At 32.2% G+C, this 25,491-nt stretch overlaps 1 protein-coding gene across 1 annotated transcript; it reads left to right on the top strand.

The window, feature by feature from the left end:
* The first annotated feature begins 616 nt into the window (after positions 1 to 616).
* Positions 617 to 5,763, top strand: LOC149057503 (uncharacterized). The gene is given in 2 exon segments (XM_089223440.1): positions 617 to 1,139; positions 1,142 to 5,763. Coding segments are annotated over 2 exon segments (5,145 nt in total).
* The last annotated feature ends 19,728 nt before the right edge of the window (positions 5,764 to 25,491 follow it).

Raw genomic sequence — 25,491 nt, 5'->3', positions numbered from 1 at the left:
TGTTAAATTATATTCACTATAGCTGCTCGAGTGAGTGATATAGTATCAGCTTTTCATTATTTAAATTTAACTGTCAACATTTAATTTAGCTATACACATTTATGTGGTGTTAACAGTGCTCCATGTGTTAAATTGACATATTATAATTTCTTAATATTTGTATATTAGGTATAGGTATTGCTCGCTAGCTGCTGGTCTAGTTATTACATACTACATTATTGATATTTAAGCAAATTGCTCATTTGTTTATTATTTTATTACATGCTGGTTAATAATTTATTTTAATAGTAATATAATTAATGTGTTTGTTATAAGCCTATACTAGTGTATGATAATATACTATATTATGTTTTTTGGGTTTAATTATTTAACTTGATCAAGTTATTATAATTGTATTGTTATCATATTGTATGAATGGTCACCCGGTTACACTTTTACATTAAGCAAGAATTATAAAGGGTGCTCTCCTGTCGTTGTTGATAATTCTTAATTGTTGATTTTGTCCTTGTGCATACCTACTGTTAAGTGGTGTCGTTAACTTAAACAAGTGAGCTAGTACTGCTCTGTACTATTATTGTTAATTTATTATTTTGTTAGCTACCAAGGTTTTGGCAATATGGCTGGTGCTGAACGTGACGTTAGAGCTAAGGAACGACTGATCCTACGTAGGGATCAATTAATAGCTCGGATTCGTCAAATCCACGCGTTGGCTACTAGTTCAGCCTCAGATCAGTCCAAACAAGCTCAGCTAGCTATAGCTATTGTCGACCTTGATACTCTGTGGAGTAATTTTGAGATAGAAAACAATAATTTATTAGATATACTTTCCAATTTAGATCAATTGGGGGAGTATTCGTTAGATATTGAAACTAATACTAGGTCTCTGGTGATTGAAGCTAAGGCCTTATGTAATGTTCAGTCTACTCCGGTTGTTGGCGTCGGTGCCATCGTTCAGGTCACTGATACGGTCACCACTGACAGTTCTAGTTGCTCTGCTAGTACTGCAAAGGAATGTGCTAGTCCTCTGGTTGAAAGGGCTTTGGTACCATCCAAGTTACCAGATATTCCGTTACCATATTTTGATGGTGAATGTCAGAACTGGCCAGCGTTTCGGGACAGGTTTAAGGCATTAGTTATCAACGTCCTAACATATCGAATATTGAAAAGTTTTACTATCTACTAGGCTGTCTTCATGCTGGTCCGCAAGATGTGGTTAAGGGGTTCGTCGTTTCTAACGAAACTTATACCTTAGCCTGGAACGCATTAGTTGAGAGGTATGATCGACCTCGTAAGCTTGCCTCGTCGATTATTGATAAGTTGCTGACTGCTCCTGTCGCCGCTTCTGAAACATTTGCTGCTCTGCAAGCCTTTCTTGCAACTTTTGATGAAAATATCGCTATTCTTGAGGCTCTGAACGTTCCAGACCTGTCGTCGTTTTTGCTATTTTCCTTGGCAGCCAGGTGTTTACCTCTGTCTTCGAGGCGTTTGTTTGAGACTGAGAACACCGAAGAATATCCGTCCATACACAACGTGATCAAATTTGTTAAAATGAGGATGCAGGTCATTGAAAATGCCGGCGCACAGCAGGCTGGAAGCTCGTCCAAACCTCCTGTGCACAGCAAAAATAGTGTTCCTCGGCGTGAAGGAAAGATTGCGTTAGTGTCCTCGTCGAAACCTGCATCGTTAAAATGTGCTGTGTGTTCGGGTGCTCACCCGCTAGCCGAATGTTTAACTTTCAAAGCGTTATCGGTTGATGAGCGGTATAAGGTCATATGCACTCATCGCCTATGCATGGTCTGTTTCGGTGAAGGTCACATGTCTTTTAAGTGTCCTTCCTCTTGCTCTGTCTGTAAGCGACGCCATCATGCACTACTTCATAGGGAACCTAACCCGAAGAAGACTAGTCCGCCAGCTGCTCTGCTAGGTCGGCAACCCACTCCTACAGTACTGTTAGGAACTGCTGTGGTACATGCTCGAGATACCGTCGGGATCTGCCGTTCTGTTCGTGTTCTAATAGATTCCGCGTCGCAAATAAGCGCGATCACTTCTGCCTGTTGCGATAGGTTGGGATTACAGCTGTCGCGTTGGACGGTACCTGTCACTGGACTGTCAGGGCAAAGGGTTCCGGATGTGCAGGGTGTGGTCCAGCTGACGATCCAGCCTCGTGACAAGATTACTCCGGCCATCCAAGTGAGACCTTGGGTGCTCTCCTCGATCACTTCCGATATGCCGGCCCGACAGTTGCCAAGTCAGGTTCGGGCAAGATGTAGTCACTTGTCGCTTGCCGATCCATATTTCGATAAACCTGCTCCGGTTGAATTACTTATTGGCGCTGATATATTTCCACAGATTTGGAATAACCAGAGTAGCTCGCTTGGTCCAGGGTTCCCTTCAGTTTATAGCTCGATATTTGGTTGGGTCCTGATTGGCCCTGTCCAGGCACACCCGGATATAGGTGCGCAATCCATGTTAGCCTCCTCAGAATCGTCGATGGAGACTATGATCGAGAAGTTTTGGTTGGTTGAAGAACCTGAGGCCGCTCCGCCTCAATTTACTGAAAATGGTCAATGTGAAGAGCTGTTCCGCTCCGAGATGGTCCGAGATTCTAGTGGTCGGTTTTCTGTCCCTCTTCCCTTCCGCTCGGGTCGATCATCAGAAGCTTTTCCGGGTTCTCGACAGGTCGCTCTTAACCGTTTCTTAAACTTGGAAAAGAAGTTGTCTGCGGATAAGATCTTGCACAGAGCTTATTGTAAGTTTATGACCGAATACGAGGAGCTGGGTCACATGTCTCTCGCTGAAGGCGAAGGTCAGTACTTTATCCCTCATCATGCCGTACGGAAGGTCGAGGGGGATGAACTCAAGTTGCGCGTGGTCTTTGATGCGTCCGCCAAATGTCATTCCGGGATCTCTCTCAATCAGTGTTTGTTGGTTGGTCCGAAGTTGCAACAGGATATTGTTGATGTCTTGGTCGGATTCCGGATGCATAAGGTTGCATTCACTACAGATATATGCAAGATGTATCGGCAGATCGAAGTCTTACCGCAATACCGGGGATACCAGTATATCCTTTGGAGGGATTCCCCGCAGGTGTCGGTGAAAGAGTATACCCTCAATACCGTTACTTACGGGGTGAATAGTGCTCCCTATCTCGCCTTACGAGTTCTTCGGTTTATTGCTGACAACGAGTGCGAAAGTCTTCCAGAAGTCAAGGCCGTATTATACAACCAAACATACATGGACGACATCTGTGTTGGGACAGATTCGTTGGACGCTGCTAAAATGCTCCAGTCCGACTTGATTAAGACGTTCGCCAGATCCGGCTTACAACTGAAGAAGTGGGCCAGCAATAATCCGGATTTATTGTCTCATATACCAGCGGAAGATTGTTCAAGAGCTCCCTTGACCTTCGACCAGGACGATGCATCACAGGTGCTAGGTATGCGTTGGAATCATGGAAAGGACTACTTCTCATTCAACACCAACAACTTTAAAATGATTTTAACTAAGCGCGGTGTACTCTCTATGATTGCTAGGATCTTCGATCCACTAGGTTTACTCGCACCGTCGATCTTTTATGCTAAGGCGTTTATGCAGCGTGTGTGGCTCGCACACATCGGATGGGATGAGCAGCTCCCGGCAGACTTGGCTGAAGAGTGGACTGATTTTTATCACTCGTTAGGATGGCTCACGGGAATCGAGATCCCTCGCTATATCGGTTGTTCTGCCGGATGCAATTATGAGTTGTGTGGTTTTTGTGACGCTTCAGGGAAAGGATATGCTGCTGTTGCTTACCTTCGTGTGACTGATCCGTCAGGAGGTACGCATGTATATCTTATTGGGTCTAAGACCAAGTTAGCCCCGATGAAGGCCGTGACTATCCCGAGACTAGAACTTTGTGGAGCAGTGCTGTTGGCGCTGTGGCTGTGCAGATTGAGACGAATCTTAGAGAACCAGTTGGTGATCAATGAAGTGTTTGCGTGGTCGGATTCAACCATTGTGCTCGCATGGTTGAGTAACCCTCACTCATCGTTCAAGACATTTGTGTCAAATAGAGTTCATCAGATCAAGTCAACAGTTCCCGATTGTCAGTGGTTTCATGTCAGCTCAGACAAAAATCCAGCTGATTGTTGTTCAAGGGGTCTTCGTCCTTCAGATCTTGTGAAGGCAGCTATTTACTGGAAAGGACCTGAGTTTTTAACAACTCCAGTCGAAAATTGGCCAAAGGAAGTCGTGAATCTAGCTTTAGATCAGCTACCGGAAGTCAAGCAGGTGTGTTTGTTGACACAAGTTCAATCGACCTCTGAATGGTTTGCTCGATTTTCTTCATTTGATAACATGATTCGAGTAGTAGCTCGACTACGTCGTTTCGTGTTCAGATGTCAAAGGAAAGAAGTCCAAACTGGTTTTCTGCAACAATCGAAGTTAGACGCTGCCTTGATTGCTGTTGTCAAAGGTGCACAGGTGAACTTCTTGCGTGAATTGGTCGAATGCTTAACCAACGGTGAAGAGATCAAACATAGGTCGTTGGCTCGACTTTCCCCTTTCATAGACTCTGTTGGAGTAATCCGTGTAGGAGGTCGGCTTAATAATTCTAATTTGTCTCAGCGTAGAGTTCATCCTATTTTGATACCCAAAGAATCGCACCTTGCAATGCTCATTGCTAGACACTGGCATCGTTATGCCTGTCATGCTAGTCCTCGGTTACTTACGGCAATAATATCGAGACGATTCTGGATTGTTAACATTCGTTTGATTGTCCATCGCGTGATCCGAAAATGTACAGTCTGCGTGCGAGTAGCAACAGTCCACCCTCAACCTCCGATGGCAGATCTGCCGGGGTTCCGAGTTCAGGAAGCTCATCCGTTCTCTGTTGTTGGCGTCGACTATGCGGGACCTCTGCAGATGAAAGAGCTAAGTCTCCGTAAGGTTCGTATATGTAAGGTATATATTGCTGTTTTTGTGTGCATGACTACCAAGGCGGTACATTTGGAGTCAGTTACTGCTCTGTCGACAGATGCGTTTTTGTTGACGTTAGATAGGTTCGTTGCTCGTCGTGGCCTACCTTCGTCAATATATTCGGACTGTGGCACTAATTTTGTTGGTGCAGCAAAACAGTTACGTCGGTTGATCAACCACCCAGACCAAAGAGATAAGATCTCAGGTCATGTGCCGTGCGAGTGGCATTTCAATCCCCCTGGTGCTCCCCATTTTGGTGGGGTTTGGGAGGCCGCCGTGAAGTCTGCTAAGTCGTTGCTTTTACGTACGATGGCGTCTCAGATTTGGACGTTAGAGGAGTTTTCTACTGTGCTGTGTAGGGTAGAAGCTGCTTTGAATTCTCGTCCGCTTGTTCCTGCGTCTTCTGATCCGAATGACCTGGAATGTTTGACTCCGGGCCATTTCCTGATTGGTAGACCGTTGTTGGCGATACCAGAATCGGAGAGTCCCGATTCGCAAAGGTCAGTCCAGACCCGCTGGAAGCTTATCCAGCAGTCGTTCCGTTCGTTCTGGCGACGTTGGTCGCAAGAATACTTAAACACTCTTCAAGCTCGTGGAAAGTGGGTCAAGTCAGGTGATAACTTGAAAGTCGGCACTATGGTGGTAGTGAAAACTGGTGATGCTCCGCCCCTCTCCTGGCCCTTAGGTAGAATTGTTGAAGTGTACCCGGGACCAGACCAAATAGTACGTGTGGCCAAAGTCCTCACTAGTCAAGGAATACTTACTAGACCAGTGGTGAAGCTGGTGCCTTTGCCTACTGATCCATAGACAAAATTGTTGAATCCATTCTTATTTACACCTTATATACCTATTTTGCTATGACTATGTTCGTGGTGTTGTTGCTCATCGGTGGTTCCATCACCTCTGCTACCATGGGTCTCGTCGGCTGCTCGGCTTCCGGGATCTTGGTAGTAGTAGATGTTAGTTTTTTAGGTATTAAGATTGTTTAATGAGCAATGGTTGTTTTTATATATTATGTTGTATAGATGAAAAAAAAAAAATATAATGTTATAGTTCCTATTGGACTTTGTGATAATTAACGATCGTTCCTATGCTCATGCTCAGACATATGTATTATTCTATGTTTATTTAATATTTATTGTTTGTTATATTAATTGATCTATTAATATTGTAATGGTCAACGACCAATGTTGTCCCTTTGTGAAATCCCGTTCATCGCTCTGTTGGTAGCTGCTCCGCTCATCTGCTCAACCGCTCAATTCCACTGCGCTGCTCAATCCATGTTTAACTGCTCCGTTCAACTGCTCTGCTCGACTGCTCCGTTCTACCACTGCTCAAGCTGCTCCGCTCAACTGTTCAAGCTGCTCCATTAAACGGTTAAATTGTTTAACTTAAACCGCTCCGTTTTTACTGCTCCGTACACCGGCTCAATAGCCCACCTTTCAGCTCCGAAAAATCGAACTCGCTTTGCAAGGAAACGGGTACTTGCAAGGGGGAGTATGTTCGATCCTTTTGTCCAAAATTGATTACCGCCGGTCTTGGACATGGGTATGATAACTGACCGCGCTCGGTCACTCGCGTTGTTGGCAGCACTGACGTGTCCGTCGCCCTGGTCCGGGCAACGACGCGTACGCCGCCGCCAACGGTAGTCGCGTTGTTTACGTTTTGTTGTGTGTGGTTCTGTTCCGTTCGCCGTTGCATATTATTCACGTGCTCTCGTGTTAACGGCCATCTTGCCAAAAGTGTGCGCACACTACTAAATTACTGCTCTTTTGCTATTGCTATATTAGCATATTATAAATCCGATCGATTGATCCGTCGACCTCATCGAGCTCCCGATCGAAACCGTTATCTAACGTTCCGGTATACAACTCGACGTTGATCCGCGTGTGAGACGTTCCGGTGCTTCCCGTCACTCACGTGTTCTTGAAGTCTTCAGTTCCGAGATTTAGCCGTTCCGCCTTCAATCAACGATCCACCAGCAGTTCAGCGAAGTCACTGGCAGTTCCGCCCGACATTGAGTGCTCCCTCAGAGCGGTGTTCCCCGTCCCCTTATTTTGTTGTTTATTATATATATGTAAAATATATCGATTGTGTTGTAACTATAAAATCACTGTCGGTTATTATTACAAGGTGTTACCTATTTCCCACCAGGCTCCGGAGGACCGTGTGACCGACGACAACCTTGTTAAAAGGCTCGTTGGCACAAACACTCTGTATACACCATTTATAGTATGTAATTATATTTGGATTTAGGTTATTTAGGAATGCACTCTAGAGCTGCGCATTTTATTCATTGCAAATTATACGCATGGTTGGCTGCGTTTATTCTGTGTTGGACTAAGCATATTATTTCTACAATATTTATATTAATTCCAAAATATTTAATAAGGCCTATTTGATCTAACTTTAATCATCCAAACATTAGGTCTGTAATATCTTCTAGATATAGAGACATAACCATGTATACCTATAGTTCGCATATGTTGCTTTAATGAATTGTATTAATTTTTTATAGTTTATCTCGTCTACCTCCAGTCGAATGCTAACTAGTATAAGTATATAATGATATCATCGGCATACAAAATTATAAATACTTATAAAATAATACATGTATACTATTATAATCTTCATAAAAATAAAATATCATAACATCAATAACTTAAAGAATATAATTTAAAAATGTTTCGAACGTAAACTTTGAGAATTTATAATGTCAAAAGTTTATAAAAATATATAAGAATTGATTTACGTATAATATTGTTTTAAATTATATTTAAACTTTTTCCTACCACCAGAAATATAAAAAACGACGTATTTCATTCAATGAATAGTCACAATTTACTTATCTTTTAAAAATTGAAATAATCTAACTATTATATTCTACGTGGTTCTAAATCAAATAAGATAAACCTTGATTAAAAGATTTTTTAGCTTCAGTTATGTGTTGGCGCACTTAAACGTAAATTCTTGGTAAAAAAAAACTTAAAGCAACTACTGAAGTAATACAATTACTGAACTCGAATTTCAAGGGAGAAAAAAATGCAACTTATGTAGAAGAAAATAGAATTATCGAGGATTACGATTTATCGAGTCTAGACTATGATATAACATTTTAGATTCTGAGCGAAGCGTTGAATGTATTTGATTTTACAATGTTAAATGTTGTTTCTTTTTTGTGTGTGTCTGTGTACACGATAAGTCGTCGAAATAATGCTTCGATTTTCAACTTCAGTAAATTTTCCGGTTGAATAGTGGATCTTGTTGTTACACAGAGAAGGTAAAATTTTGAATTTCTCAGTAGTTTTCAAAAGCATGAGAAAAACAGTAAAAAAAATAAGAAAAAGCGGGAATTTCTATGCAAAATCAATTTTTGATCAGGTGTCACTCTAAAACAAATTACAGAAGACACATGACATTTTCACTAAATTCACTGGCATTTTATATACTTGATAAAATGTTCAAAATATATCAAATCTTTAAGTTATTTATAGACATTTGAAATGTTCGACGTTTTAAGTTTTTTTTTTTATATAAATGGCAGTAAATTTTTATTCTTTTGGTAAAAAACTTTCAACATTGAATACAAGGCTCCTAATATTTTGTAGCAATGACCGTTTTCACAAAATGTTAAATGTTTATTTTATCAATTTATATACTTGATAAAAATTTTGAAAAATTTCAACAATTTTTAGTTTTTAATTTCACAAAATATGTCATTATAATTGTGTTTATTAGGTCAAAAACTTGAAAATGTAATACAAAGTTACCCATAAGTTGATATAAGAGTTGGAAAATAATAAATTACATAGGCACTTTTTTTTTTATAACCATTTAAAGATCAAATTTAGACAAAATATATTAATTGAAAAATTACAAATTCTTTGGTTGTTAGAAATTTATAAAACATTTAACTTTTATAGCTAAGGATTGAAAATTAAAAATTATGTTCTATATTATAAATAGTTAATTCCACAAAAAAAAATCTAAAGACTATTACAAACACAGTTTTATTTAATAGTGCAACACTCAAGGCTGGGCATTAATGCGTTAATAAGTTAAAGTTAAGTTAAAAGGTTAAGTTAATTTAACTTTTTAACTTAATAATTTTTTTTTTTATGTTTATTAACTTAATTAATAACTTTAGGAGCTTTTGAATTAACTTGAGTTAATTTTACATTTAAACAAGTTAAGTTAATTTAATTTAATTTTGTATATTATTGTAGGAATACAAATTGCTGGTAGGTACACATTTTATAAGGTTATAAGTATGCTAACAAAATGTGTACTGTTAGCTTTTGCACACATAAAATTGTAATAGTTCTTTGGTCTAATAACATGAGCAATTTTAGGTACCGATTATTTTAATTTTACCTATAAGAAAACAAGAAACTTTTTTTAACTTAACTTGAGTTAAAAAGTTAATATTAAATTTTGGTTAACTCTTAACTTAATTCAATTGATAGAAAATTTTGAATTAACTTTTAACTATTAACTTGATTTAGATTTTAATTTAACTTAACTTAACTGAGTTAAAAAAAAATCATTAACTTGCCCAGCCTTGGCAACACTCCTCCTTCGTTTATTAAAACTAAGCGGTTATCGATATTAATTATACCAAATTCCTATCCAGTTAAGGAGTATAGTGATAGTCGGTTAGCTATTCCTATTACACGAACCGGTCTTGAATACCGGGTTGTTGGATCGATACAAATAAAGTTTCTTAAGTTAAATTTTACAGGTCCTTTGAACTTATAACTTGCGTTCATAGACTAACACAATGGAACACGATATAGTATAACGTAGAATAAGATTTATTAAATGACTGAATAATATTTATATTATATAATACGCTATCACCTGAGTAACCCTGTTCTTGAAGGTAGTATATTGAAGATCACAGGAGTAGTGGAGTACGAGCTGAACAATTGAAAAGTGATTTTTAAAGGTAGGCTTGACTGTGTGTTTGATACGACCATGGTTTAGACTCGACTGTCTGACTAAATTGTATAATATACATATGTGCTCGTACTCTACGTTCCTGTGTTCTGTTAATCTAAGCAAAATCGCCGAGCTCGACATAAATGACGAGTCAGTAATCTGTAAATTGTTCCAATAGTAAATTTAAGTTCAAATTTTAATGAAATTGCCTATTGAATAACCGAAAAAAATAATTGTAGCTATATTATTGTAATTTAAAAATATTATTCGTGGGTACTTTAAATTGTATATCACTACTATGTATGACTGAGAGAAACCTGTGCATAATAAATCTGATCTGATTAATTTGGAAGTTATTTTATAGGCATTTATATATTTTTTTTTAAATAATAGTAATGTGATTAATATAGTATTCAACTATAAAATATCCTTGACTGACAAACCGTCTCCACTTAGAACCGTTTTTCGTATACGATGATATTATATCATTGAATTCAAATTTAATACCATTCATTGCAGTAACCCACTTGTAAATTAATTTACAGCAGAGCGACATTTACTTACCAGCTTTTTTTTTTTTTAACAAAAACTTTCCTGAAATGAAGTTGTTAAATTGTATAACTACAATGGATTTTAAAAAAACAATATGGTCATACTTTGAAAAGGAGACAAAAAAACAATTTAATTATCCTACCATATGAATAGAGATAATTTAAACTTTATTTTCTAAAGATATTCTGTAAGTATTCTTTAATATAAACAATACCTACAAAACTTTTGGTGTGTACATTATATATTTAAACGTATAAAAAATAAACTCATTTTAACATACTATGTACTGTACTTTTATCTTCGAAGTATTTTGTATAATATCATATTTATTATATATTTCAAAGTTGTGGATTTTAAATATAATAAAACATTTTATATAATTTTTATTTTTTACCAGTAACGATAAGAATAGCTTTATATAATCTATAATACTATTTTATTTAGTTAAAATTAGCAAAACAATTTTTGTATATACTTTAAACTATTATTATTGTGGTTATAGTGTTTGATATTTTTCAATCATTTATATTTTTACAGTGTTTTTAACGCTAACACAGCCGTGAATAATTTAACTTTTATGGACTATTAAAACTTTTTTGGAGTCTTTAATTTAACCATATTGTATTATACAAAACTACAATTTATAATGTAAATAAATAAAATATTATAAGTTGAAAATCATAGATGCGATATAATGATCCTATTGGGTGTAAACAAAATTGAGTATCCACCGTGTGTTCAAATATAAAATATTATCGGTATAGAGAGAATTAACTTCAAATTACATAAAAACTTTGTAATACCAAAAAAAAGCGTTGGTGGAGAGATAATCACGTTGCCGCTTCGTTTCCTTGATGCATGTATAGTAATAAATTTCGAAACAATAATAATGTGAATTTTGAAATTATAGTGTAGCTGAATTTTGTTTCATAAATTCCGTCACACTTTGAAAAACTGAAATGAAAATGGTGCTACGGTCCTGTTTTTATCATTTTTTCTAATGTATAAAACTCAGTTTTTTTTCTCAATAATTACCTACTAAATTCACATACAAGATATGTATTTAAATTAATTATAATTATATAGAATAATGAATGTCTGTAGCAGTTCCGTGTCAGTATAAGGGACAGCTTATGTAGAAAATACGTGTATCATATAATATAAAAAATCATATAATAATATTTATTATCATATTAAAATATATTATTGTTATATTGTTATTCGTTATTTGCATAAATGTGTGGTAAATGCAAGATGGTAGAGTATCTCGAAATCATACCATATATTCATCATTTACAGATATGCATTCGATATTAACAGGATTACAAAAGTGGACACTACGCTATATACCGAATATAACTATATATAAATAGTGTATATGGTATGTACCTATATATGTTCGTCGCACAACTCGAAAAATTCGATCGATAAAAACCTCCCACCCTACCTTTCAAAGACAAGTCATTCGTGTAAAATACTCATGACCGCTAGAACAAAGACTACATAATATTTTATTTTTCGGTTTTGCACATTATATTATTTCTAAACCATATTCTACGAATTGCACGCATAAAATGTTATGTTTTTTTGTTCAATACAAGAAACTATAACGTAATAATATTACTTATAATATTTCAAATATTAATTAGAGTATTGGTTGTAATGGAAATATTACATTTTGTTAACAATTTAAAATAAATCAGCATAGTGTAATTATGAGATTATACATACAAGGAAAATAAATATCTAACATTATGGTATGATTGTTGTCCCATCATGTTTATAATATTGTAGAGTTGCATTGATAAAAATAATAAATATACATTGTTTTATAGCAGACGTATACTTATTTAACATATTAATACGGTTATGTACCATAGTAATTCGCAATACAGCGCTTTATAAATTTATTAAGTACCTAGTATACATTAGTTATTTATTATATTTGTACATAAGTTTAATAATTTCTATTTATTTTAAGTTATAATGTAAATGTAGCATCGTGGTGGAAATTAATTAAACTTGCGTAATGTCTAATTTTACCAGCTATAAAATTAAAGTTGTATGAACATAAATATTTATGGATAAGTTACATATCCCTACAAATACAGAATTTTTAATAATGATCAAAAACCAGCTGCAATAAATCTATATTTTACGTTTGGGCTGCTGAAAAATTATTATTAAATGCGCCCTATATTAGCGTACTACCGTATACCGCAGCTTTTAAAAACGTGCGATGGACATAAAAATTTAGTTAGGACTTAAATGTTTTTTATGTCATTACCCTGAACATATAATATAAGAATATAAATATTTATTAATTACAATACATAATATAATAGCACCGGATACCGAAGTATAATATATTGTCTTTTTACAGTCATCTTGCTTTTAATAATAATATAGATATTATTATTTATTATAATACATATTAATATGTGTATTTAATATTTTTATAATAATTTTGTATTTAATGAAAATTGAATAAAGCATAACATATTTTTAAAAACGTGGCTCCGCGCAGAAAGTAATTGAATGTTTTGAAAGTAATGTAAATTGGATAAGATAGTATAACTTTCTAAATGAATACTTTGAAAAATGTGAGATTCTAAGTTTATAATTTTATTATTCAACATAATATTATATTACAATAAAAAACAATTGATCTCCCCTCTGGAAATATATATGCTCAATGGTTATTCAATGATTATTCACATTTAAGAAAACTATAACGGAAGAAAAAAACCATTCAGTACTTTTTTTCAATTATCAAAAAGTTAACGTTTCTAATCTATAAATGATCACGTACTTTTAGGTATTATAGTAACTACAGTAAAATTGATTTTCCTGTTAGATAAATAATATAGTTAAGCTATAATGATCAAAAGTTATCTACTGATAATAATCCAAAATTAATGTAAGCACTTCAATTATATGTTCCGGATCTTTAGGAGAACGCGACACTGAAATTTTTGTCATCTCCGTTTTATACCAGTGCGTAAAATATAACACTTTGCAGATCATGTTAAGCTCCGTTAATTTAAAAATTACAGTGAATCGGCCTCTTATGAAACTTTATGGCAACAACATTATCAGCTATGTTTAAGTGCGGGTTTCTGACGATGCCACGATGGTTAAATTTTTACAACAAGTTTTGCATATAATATAATATAGCATATATTGAAAACTATCATATAACTCACTTTTAAACTGAATTATTAGGTATCCTCTCACTGGATAGTTTCCCTTACCCATGTCACCATGTCCAATATAATATTATGTTAACCTATTTACTTATTGTGACTTTTTTTTGTTGTACATATTGTAAATTTTACTTATTTATTTAATAAAAAAATAAGGGAATTATCGTAAAAAAAACCCATACAAACACAGATAATGTTCTTACCAAGGTGGATTCACTCTAATTTTTAAACTAACGAAGCTACACGTAATTTACTGAGCGTAAATTCGGTATGCACCTTCGCTCTTTTAAAAAGGAAAAAACAAATGCCAGTGTTACGTCCTCTTCACAAATAAGTATCCAATTATTATTTTATTTAGTAAATTATTCATAATTAATTGTTTGATTAAATTTAATAAAATGCAACCCAACATTTGAACATCTGTATGGCTGCATAATAATATTTATTTAGCATTTATATACTTTATATACTAATTTAATTTAAGTATATTTTTACAGTGATTACTCGACCTTATTTTACAATAACTAATAATGTTATTTATGATTTATCATTTGTAAATTTTATTTTTGTACATAAAATTGTTTTCAAATGGATAATAATTTCTAAGCATGTATTACTTTATCTTTCAAACCTTATATAGCTTAAGTAACGTATTATATGAATATATTTTTAACTACAATTATGGTGTCTAGTTCCTCTAATCAAGATCCTAAGCCATATAGTGAGACATTTTTGAACGACAATCAAGTACTTAAGTTAATAAAGAAAACGATAACTTCTCATATGTAAGTATTTGAAGATAATAATAAATACAAATAACAACAATACTACTTTTGATAAGACATTAACTTAATATTGCATGCAGTAGCAATTCATTCAACCATCTATTCGACCAGTGTTGGATTTAATTTACATTTTTTATCCTCAGGGAATAAGACCTATACCGATGCCAAAGAATTTATATATCCGTCTTAAAGTAGATACCCGAGGGTTGAAAAAATATAAAAAATATTTTCAATATTCATACATAAAATGATGTAGGTATTATATATTTCACAGTATTTACATCAAACGGCTTTTCATAATATATCAATAAGATAACTATTTTTATATTACTTATTTTATTTATCGTATGGCACTATTTTTATTATATAATTATAATATAACATTATATTTTATTTATTTATTTCGTGTCATATCTAATACCTATACAACCATAATGAGACTAATACAAGTTCAAATGGTCAATATTTTAGTTTTACATAGATAGAAATAAAATTAAAATAATGTTAAATAATATCTAATTTATGGCAATAAATTATACTTATCAATCATTAAGCAGTTAGTATATTTTACGAAAATTAATTCTCGTAGATTACTATACATACAACATATTATTATAACACCATATGTATTAATATTGTTATCAAGAATATAATATTATTTCATAACTTTTACACTTTTATACATAATGAAATAAACGATATATATAATGTAAATTAATATATGTTATTTGCATACATCTACAACTCATATAATGCGCAAAATCATCCAATATTTTTGACAGGGGGGATGTACCCTGGAGGGATTTGTCCGGATATCCTTCGTGCATATATTATAATGTACATACAAAACTATTATATTATCTTAATGACGACGTATTAATGTACCACGCGTTTATTACGTAGGTATCCCATATTAATTTAATTATATTATATTATTATTATTATATTCCGAATTTCCGATACTAACAAAAATTTAAAAATATTTAGCACAGAAGTTTTGAAACATCTATAAAATATATTGTTATCACAATAGCGCAGTTGAAAAAAAAAACAAAACCTAACCAACAAAAATTTACCGAATAACATTTATGATAATTTCATTGACCCCACAGATGACGCTTTAATAATATTGCCGGTGGTATTATAACGTAGGTATTACATTTTTCCGAAGTTCCTTCTCGAAATATAAATTGTCATTAGTCACTAGTGTTGGACAACAATATCGATTATTCGATACGATATCGATAACGTGGGGATTTTCCTAATAATTTCGTTATCGATATCTAAATATAATCATCGAAAATATCGCGATTTAGGCTTGGAACAATAAATTAGACGGATATTCACTTTTACTTTTATAACTTTTATCTACTAGATAATAAATTATAGCATTATTGCGATCATGAACTAGTAGTTAATGATTGGGATATATTTCAAAGAAATAGTTCATCACACTCAGTGGCGGGTTACCCTACAGGCAAAGTAATCAGGTGATTGGCGCGGCCAATTTGTCGGGGCGGCAAATTTGCCGCACTTAAAAAAAATGTATTTATAAAATTATATTATAATTTATGAATATTAGTCATTACTCATTAGGTTATTAACTCACTGAATACTGAAATGGTTTCGGTGAACGCGATTAACTCGATTTTTTATTATTAGCAAAACTATGTTTTTTATAAATATAAAAACAAGCAATATTATATATTTACCTACAAAAATTAAAACCAAATCAGAAGGTAGTGAGTATATATATGATAATATGTGAACAGGAAGACATTCAACTTCTAGGAGACACATAATAAAACAAAATTTTTTTTAGAATCAAATAATTTTATCGTTATTTAAAAAAATACACAGGAATAAAAATTTGTATTTTTTAAATATTTAATATTTTTAAAATTATGAATATTTTTTTATTTTTTTAAATTTGTTCTAGTAATCGTTATTATTAAATATAATAATTTCTGTAGTTATATAATCAATTCAGGAGCACGTATACCAATACAAGTATTCTTTCTGATATTGACCTCGAATTCTAGATAAACACTTAATCTATGGCATTTTTTGGGAAACCATTGCAGTAATTAGTGCAGACAAATTGAAGTTCTCTTATAATTTGTTGTGACAAGTTTTTGGTTGTTGAATAACATAGTTTTTAAGAACACTAATTTCATAAAAATATATATTGAATATTTGTTAAATAATAGGTTCTTAATATAAACATTGATTTTATAATATTGTATATGATAAATCAATGATAATATAAACGCCCAAGCAACAAATTTAGAATATGTTAAATCATTTTAGGTTCTGCAGTGTGGAATATTATGAATGTTTATTATTTGTTTTAATTGTTTTACAATCACGTTTGATTATTTATTGATATTGATATTTTTAATTTTTAAGGTGATTTGTCGTACACAATTATTTGATTTAGAAGTTAAGAATAACCATTTGTACATAATATACTTAGAATTTTTACCAAATAGTAATATCAGCGTTTTCTAGATATGATATCATATTACTTTGATCGTTTAAATTTAAAAAAATATAAAAATATTTATAGACATGAGATTTTTAACTTTTTTTCGGTATTTGTTGATAAAATTTTTTCCAACTTAAAAATTTAATCAAAGTTCCTCTTATACTGTTTATAATGTTTATATAGTAATATTATATAGGTACTGGCTGAACCCGTGCACTTCGTAGTCTGTTAAAAATCCTACCTCTTTTATGGTTTAAACTGTGTGTTAAATTCGTTTCCTGTGATTAAGCTGTATAGCAGTATATTTGTATACATATAATACATAGATAACGATTAAAATATATTAATAATTTTACAACGATATTCAATTTAGTTTACCATTATGTAAATTTATTGGTTTTATTGAGAAAAGTCTGACTATTCAAGTATTCAATTGTATGATATTTATTGAAGTGCATTTGGACACACAATATTTTTTGTTCTTTGTTCTGGTGCGTACACGAATAAATCAGAAGATTTTCCGACACGTTAACATGCACATACAGTTGTCCATGTGAGAAGCATGGATTTTTCAAATTCAGTCCACACACTTGTAGCAATTTTCCTTGTGCTTTGTTGGTGGTCATTGCAAAAACGTGTCACAATTGCAAACGTTTGAATTTGTTAGGTATATCTGTTGGAATCATTGGGATGCATGGCAACAGTACCTACATCTTCACCTTTAAACTTTTCGTTTAAAATTGTAGCTTCAAAATGTTGTTTGTCAACTTTTTCACTGAAAGCCTAGTACCTATACCGGTGCAGAGTCGTGATGGATTGATGTTTCTAAAAGAATGATGGACCTGTCCTGCTATATTTCAATGTTAAAACGTGCGATGGCATGACTAGAAATCAAGTGAATTTAATAATTCAGTTGAATATTTGACAACTTCGTCTTAATTCATTACGGTATCGATGGGCTGGTACGTTTTCGTTACGTTAAATTTGGGAAAACTTCATCTATTAACTCATTGATTTTTGTTGTTATTTTGTAGATATACACTCATATATTTCATAACGGTATCCAATCTTGCATATCGTTGTACAATTTTTTTAAATTAATGGAAAAATGGCTTGACCCTAAAATGCTTGACGTTCTCTGGCAGTTCCCGATCTTGTATCTCTTTGCTTGATTGTTTCTGAAGCTCGAATAGCTATTTTATTTCATGCTTGGGGCGTAGAACTACCAATTGATCTTTTTTTGGGAGGCGTAACTACATAGAAATGACGTTATTATAACAAAAAAAAAAAATAAAATAACAAAAAACACAAAATATCAATAAAAACTTGTAATGCCACAGACGCACGTCGTGCCGTGGAAACAGATAATAACAAATTTAGGGATAATAATTTCTTTTGTACTAATAGCAACCATCATTTATAAACAAAAATTTCCGTCATAAATATATCTCAAAATGTCCGAGTTTGGGCCCATCACTATTTAACTTACCGTATATTCTGCCCATTCTGATATATCTCTGTACCAAATTTCGTCGCAATCGGTCTAGTAATTTAGGAATGCATAAAGGACAATCAGACAAACAGACAGACAAACAGAAATCCATATATATATATTATGTACATAATATATAAGATCAAAAATATATATTCATAATTGTAATTTAAAATTTTATAAGATTTGAAATGATTATCTATAAGTTCATAAAAATGTGTAATTTATTACATTTTTTCTATTTTATAATTAGATATTACTATATCATAATACACTATTTTTATAAAAGAATATTAACGTTTTAAAAAAGTGGATGTGTTTTTAATATTACATTTATAATATTAAAACATTTAGAACGCTGTACGTAATAAATATTTAGGAATTTAATTTTTTATAAAATAAATATTTCATAGTACCTACACAAATTCCTTTTTCACAAGAGGACGCTACATGATCATTTGTTTTCCCATCTTAAAAACATTTGACATAAGAAATTTTACATTCACAAAAATACATTTTACTCTGTAGTTTTTAAAAAGTATGATAAATTATTTTATAAAATTTAAAGGCAAGTATTTTATCTAGGCCTTCTCGGAAAATTTTATCAAGATTATTATTTTTAAATACGTTACAACCATTTTTAAACTTTTTTTTCAAAATTTTAAAATTATTATAACTTACTTAAAAATAATATTAAATATTAATGATAAAATCTTCCGAGGTAACCCAGATAATATTCTTGCCTATACAATTTATTAGAAGTAAATTCACTCTAATTTTAGAAATTACAGAATAAAATGTATTATTCTGAACGTAAAATTTGCCATTTTGCACGTTTGTAAGACGGAGAAAACAAATGCCTGTGTGACGTCATTCTTAAGCTATACTATACACACACACGAATGAATCTATTACTAACCTACATACTTAATTATATTAAGATATTTAAGATCCAATCATGTAGAAAAAAACATTATGGTGATAGTTTCAAATAATGAAACAAAAACGAAATAGATCGCTGATGTAGTCATATTTAATCCTTCATGACTATTTTTACCTAATATTTGTTATTTGTATAAACACAAATAATACAAAGTGATCAAAAGAAAAGAGAAATTGGCGAAATTCGTGTTTACGTTAGACATACTAAAATATAATAAATGTTATACATATCCCTTAATATTGATCGAAATTCACAATTTAATTAACAACATTCCTGCAGCAAACTCTTGAGATGAAATAGCATTCACCAGTCATTTGTTAGTTGTTAATGACCATAAATTTCGTAGCATTAATTATTAATAACTTTAACATGTACTTTTATTATATTTAATCTATACATCTATATTTCAATTTTCAATCTATAATTGAGAAAACAAAAACTATTAGTCACAACCCTATCTCCCTTTAATCACGCGTCTTTCTGCAGTATTTGAATAACTACTGTCAAATAATATAAAATGTAAGGTATAGGTACATAAATAACAAATGTATATGCATACTTATTATGATTATGGTAACAATAGTCAATAATGTTTTATTTAAATTTATAAACTTTTCTCTACCCCTCCCCCCCACAAGTCAACAATATTTTCTTACCAATGACTATGATGTGTCGATGCGATGATGAACATAAATAGATAGGTATCTGTTTAAACATATATTATAGTTAGTCGACAGTCTACAGTACTACAGTAGATAATATGTTGAGTGGATATGTCAAGGCGTGTATACATTATTGATGTAGGTATTATAGAATATTGGCATCCAACATAACTCACTATAACACATTCGACAAAACAACGGGATATTTCAAGCACCGAGTTGTAAAAAAAGAAAAGAAAATTACGTCCTCGACGTAAATAAATTATTCCTATAATAATATAGGTAGTAAAAAAGAGATGAAACGATGTAAAGAGAAGAAAGTAATAACAATATTATAATATTCATATTCGAACGCGGTGACGTGACAGCAAGAGATAATGTCATTGCCGTGATCAAGCGCGGATCCAGAATAGAATTACGAGAGGGGGGGGGGGGATCTTGGATAAAATTTTAGCCTAAGTCTGATAAAAACAGTGTAAATACTAAATACTATGTAAGCCAATTGGTAAATATAATTTTTCTAATAGATTTGAATCGCATTTTAGATTAGATGATGACCGATAAAAACGAACACGGCCGAAACACAATCGGAAAGATAATGACGTATTTTATCAGCCCGCCGAAAACAAACATTCTAGAATTCATCAGAGTCTATGGAGAGTGAGGCATCATACCTCCCCCCCTACCTATCTATGATTAGCAGGCGGCGCATCCGAGTTGGGTTCCGAGTACTAGGGGCTAATCGCAGGTACTACACAAGTCGGGTCTCCTAATTGTTGTAGGTACTACACTAGTTCGGTCCTGGATTGCGGCGACACTTTAGGTGATTAACGAACGCAACGCTGCGTTCCGGTCAAACGTAACGATGGAGCACACAAACTAGATAACTCGCTTGGAATCAAGAATCAAGAATGCCTGCTAAGGCTGTATCCGAGTAGGTCCCAAATTTAAAATTGCTACACTAGTTCGGTCCTGAATTATTTTAGCTACAACATTAGTTCTTGAATATTTTTTGGTAAGTACTATACACTATACTAACATTTTCCTTTCCATTTTAACAGACTTAGGACTGTCTATAATCTATTTTGACTACATAGGTATGGTTAAAAATGTTTTTTACATTTTTTTTTTGTTTTTTTTCCATTAAAATATAAGTTATCAGAATTTTATGAAAAATAAATCACTTTTGAGTTGGTAAAAATATTATAAATGTTAAAATAGTTATATGATATAAATACAAATAAAATAATGTTTTTTTGAAAAATCACATGTGTGTTGGTAAAAATTTATACGACATTAATTTTACAAAATCAAATCGATTGATTATTCCTGCAATTTTTTTATTCATATTGTCATCTATAAACTTTGTAAAATTAATGTCGTATAAATTTACCCTATATAATTAGCCTATATGGCTATAATTGAAGTATATAGTAGGTATTTTTATAGTTGGTTTCTAACATTTTTAATATTTTTACCAACACACATGTGATTTTTCAAAAAATATTATTTTATTTGTATTTATATCATATAATATATTTTTTCACTTACACCTATATGATTTATATTACATAATATGTATTTTTATATTTGGTTTTTAATATTTTTATCAACACAAAAGTGATTTATTTTTCATAAAATTCTAATAACTTATATTTTAATGGAAAAGAAACAAAAATAAAAAAAAGTGTAAAAAACATTTTTAATCTTACCTGTGGTCAAAATAGATTATAGACAATCCTAAGTCTGTTAAAATGGGAAGGCAAATATTAGTATAGTGTAGTACTTACCAAAAAATATTCAAGAACTAATGCTGTAGCTAAAATACTTCAGGACCCAACTAGTGTAGTACCTACAAAAATCCGGGATCCAACTAGTGTACCTAGTACCTAAAATAATTTGGGACCCAACTAGTGTAGCAATTTTAAATTTGGGGCCAAACTCGGATACAGCCTTAGCAAGCATTCTTGATTCTTGATTCCAAGCGAGTTATCTAGTTTGTTTGCTCCGTCGTTACGTTTGACCGGAACGCAGCGTTGCGTTCGTTAATCACCTAAAGTGTCGCCGCAATACTCCGTTTAATATCGTGGCACGACTTCACCATAGTGACATGACAGTTTTGGTCATCGTTTTAGGAAGTGCCCTCGACTTTTAAGGTATATACACGATATCATTATATCGCCGCCGTCGATGCGTTGGCTTCCCCTAATTTATATTATTAATAAATATATTATTATGAACCTAGGCCATAGCCCGTAAGATACAAAAGTTAATAAATTTAAATGTTCTCCTGGACATTTTATTTAGAGTGATTATGCCTACCTAATCTGAAACACAAATTTGATACGGATTTTTTTTTTATTGCTTATCTATTTTAATTATTTTCCAAACTTTAAAGTATTTTTAATAACATTATTATAACAAAAATAGTAACAACAATGGCAACATGTTGATACTGAGTTTACTGAGTTACACCCACCAGAGAATTAATTTTATTTTCATTTGAGAAGAATATTTGGTATCGCATGGTCAACCTATTATAAAAAATGAAAATATTGTGATACATTGATATATATTGTAATATATATTGTACGTAAAAATTAAAACAAAATAAAACAAAAATAGAATAAAATAAATTAGGTATAAAGATAAACTAATATAATTATAAATAAATACAACTAAGGCTTCTGCCAATAGTTATATTAAAAATAATTATAATAGGCTGTTAATTTTATGGGTCTGTATCGTTCCTTACACTTATAAATGCTGGAGAATGATACCAAATTTAAATATTAAAATTGTTTAAATTTGCGTTATTACCTTCCTCGTGATCGTTGGAGGGCTCTCGAGGTCGTGATTCGAGAATATGATGTTTATTTGATACCACGATTATAAAATATTGTCATATTGACAATTAAGTTAATAATAGTTATAGAAAAAGTTAATATACCTATATGAAGAACATGCACCTTACCTTATTTGCAACTGAATTTGATTTATACAGATGATTTAATAATCCGGAGGAGAAGTATTGGCAACATAGTTCCTTCTCCGGTCTTCGATACCATAAGAAAAAAAAAAAAGATGATTTAATTAGGTTAAGATGTTTTAAACACTCGAATCCAAATAAATAAAACACTGATATATTTTCGTTAAAATGGAAAAGGCCAAGATCCGATGTGGTTGATTGCGTGCGACAACTTGACCGTTATTTATTTTATTGAATAGTTAAACAACATACAGTCATGATATGCTCACATATCATGACAATATCAAATTAGAATTTTCAATTTATTGTTTTCGGCATACTTTTGCAGCCAAATGGGAGGGACATCATCTGATAATCTGTGTGCAAGCCACCAGGCATCAAGTGCCTGTTTATTTTTAATCCCGGTATTAATGTTGTATTACTCTGTCCGATAGGCAATATACGAAAACAATTAATTATTTATAAGCCTATATAGGTAACCTAAAAAAGCAAATCTTACTTATATCGATGTAACTTTTATAATAGATACTCTATTACTTGGAATTATAGGTACATAATATACAGGGTGTCCCGTGAGGATTTACCCGTTGCGATATCTCCCGAAATAATGGTGATATCGAAATTCAGGTTTTGTAATAAGACTCATAGGGATAAGAACTACAAATATTTCATATTTTAATTTATTTTAATGTTTTGATAAAAAAGTTAAAAAATATATTTTAGATTCTGAGCGGAGCGATGAATGTATTGATTTTACCATGATGTGTGTGTTTTTTTTTTGTGTCTGTCATCACGTTTTGGGGCAGTAAAAATGCTTCGATTTTTGACTTCAGTACCTCGTTCAATCAGAAAGTGAATCTAGTAGCACACTCATTTTTCGACAAAATCGATTTTGGTTTTTGATGTAACTTTAAAACAAATGACCATAGATACATGAAATTTTCACCGAATGTTTATATAAGTAAATTCTATTCACCATGCAATTTTCAAAAAAATTCGACTTAAGTTGAACTATTGATAGGCATTTGAAATTTTCGACCATTATTAGTTTTTTTAAATTAATATCGATAAAAATTTATTTGTTAGGCAGAAAAGCTTGAAAATTTAATACAAGGCTCTTAACATACTGTTACAATAGCAGTTGAAAAATAAAATAAATTCATAGTCACAATTTTTTTTTTATAAGCATTCAAAGTTTGAATTTTGACAAAATACGTAAAAATCACGAAAATTCACAAATTATTTTAAGCTAGAAATTCAAAAAAAATGTTCTTTTTAAATCTAAGATTTCAAAATTTAATACAAGATTCCTTACAAGTTTTTCAATCTTTATCACAAATAAAAAGTCCACCGGAAATTCAAATTAAATTTTTATGAGCATTTGAAATTTAAATTTTTACAACATTGGATTTTCACTTTTAGCGATTTCCTTATTTTGGTGTAACTCTAAAACAATTGACCGCAGATACTTTACGTATTTTGACAGATAAACCATCTCTGCTCAGAATCGTTTTTCGTATATACATACAATGATATTATTATATCATTGGATTCAAATTTAATTCCATCCATTACAGTGTAACTCACTTGTAACCTACTGTACCTACAGCAGATCGACATCCACGAATTATCCGCTTTTTATAATTGAAATTTAAAGTAAGTACCTAGGTAGTGTATTAGTGTAATATTTTTTGGTTAATAAATAAATCGCGTATTTTTGTTACGAATGTGTACAATTTAAAACCTACGTTTTAAAAATCCAGAATCTATTTTCCCTCAAAACCATTTTACGACATCAAAAATGTATCACATACATAAATTATAAATATTAAAATAATTAATGATAGTAATAACTATTAGTTCCATCCTAGTCCGTGATAACACTTGCCTACATTCGCACTTGCTCCATTTCCCCCCGCACAAACCTACTCCATTCCATAAGCAGCCCGGCTCTCCGTCACCCGTTCGCCTGTTCGTTTCCAGTCCATACTATCTTAGTCCGTGGTTCATCTTCATTCTCAGTTGTTTGGTTAAGTGTAAGGTTAAGGTTAAGTTCATCTTCATTCCCAGTTGTTAGGTTAAGTTGTGATCATATCCCGCTTATAACATTAACAATGTGTTATTAATAATATGTGTACAATAATATTCTTTTGTGCCTTGTGTGCACACCTATAATTGCGTACCTAGTGGTTCACATTTGTACCTAGTTTTGAGCATAGACCTACTAACTAGTTAATAGGTCTATGGTTTTAAGTACCCACTTTTATAAAACACACAGGTAAATTCAGCATAAACATACACGTCGTTAGCGCTGCTAGAGATAGCATTTCAATAGGTCCGCGATAGTGCGTAAGCAACCTCATTATTAGAATACTTTTAAAAATATTTTTTATATGATAATTGATATTTATTAAATTAAGGTACAGGAGGTATTAGAGCCATTAAACAAATCTTATGTGATATGATATTGTCAGTCA

This window comes from Diuraphis noxia, unplaced genomic scaffold, assembly GCF_037042655.1.
Source record: "Diuraphis noxia isolate RWA-SAM2 unplaced genomic scaffold, SU_Dnox_SAM2 contig0003, whole genome shotgun sequence".
Lineage (NCBI taxonomy): Eukaryota > Metazoa > Arthropoda > Insecta > Hemiptera > Aphididae > Diuraphis > Diuraphis noxia.
Note: the sequence above shows the minus strand (reverse complement) of the source record. Positions and strands in the feature narration are given on the sequence as shown.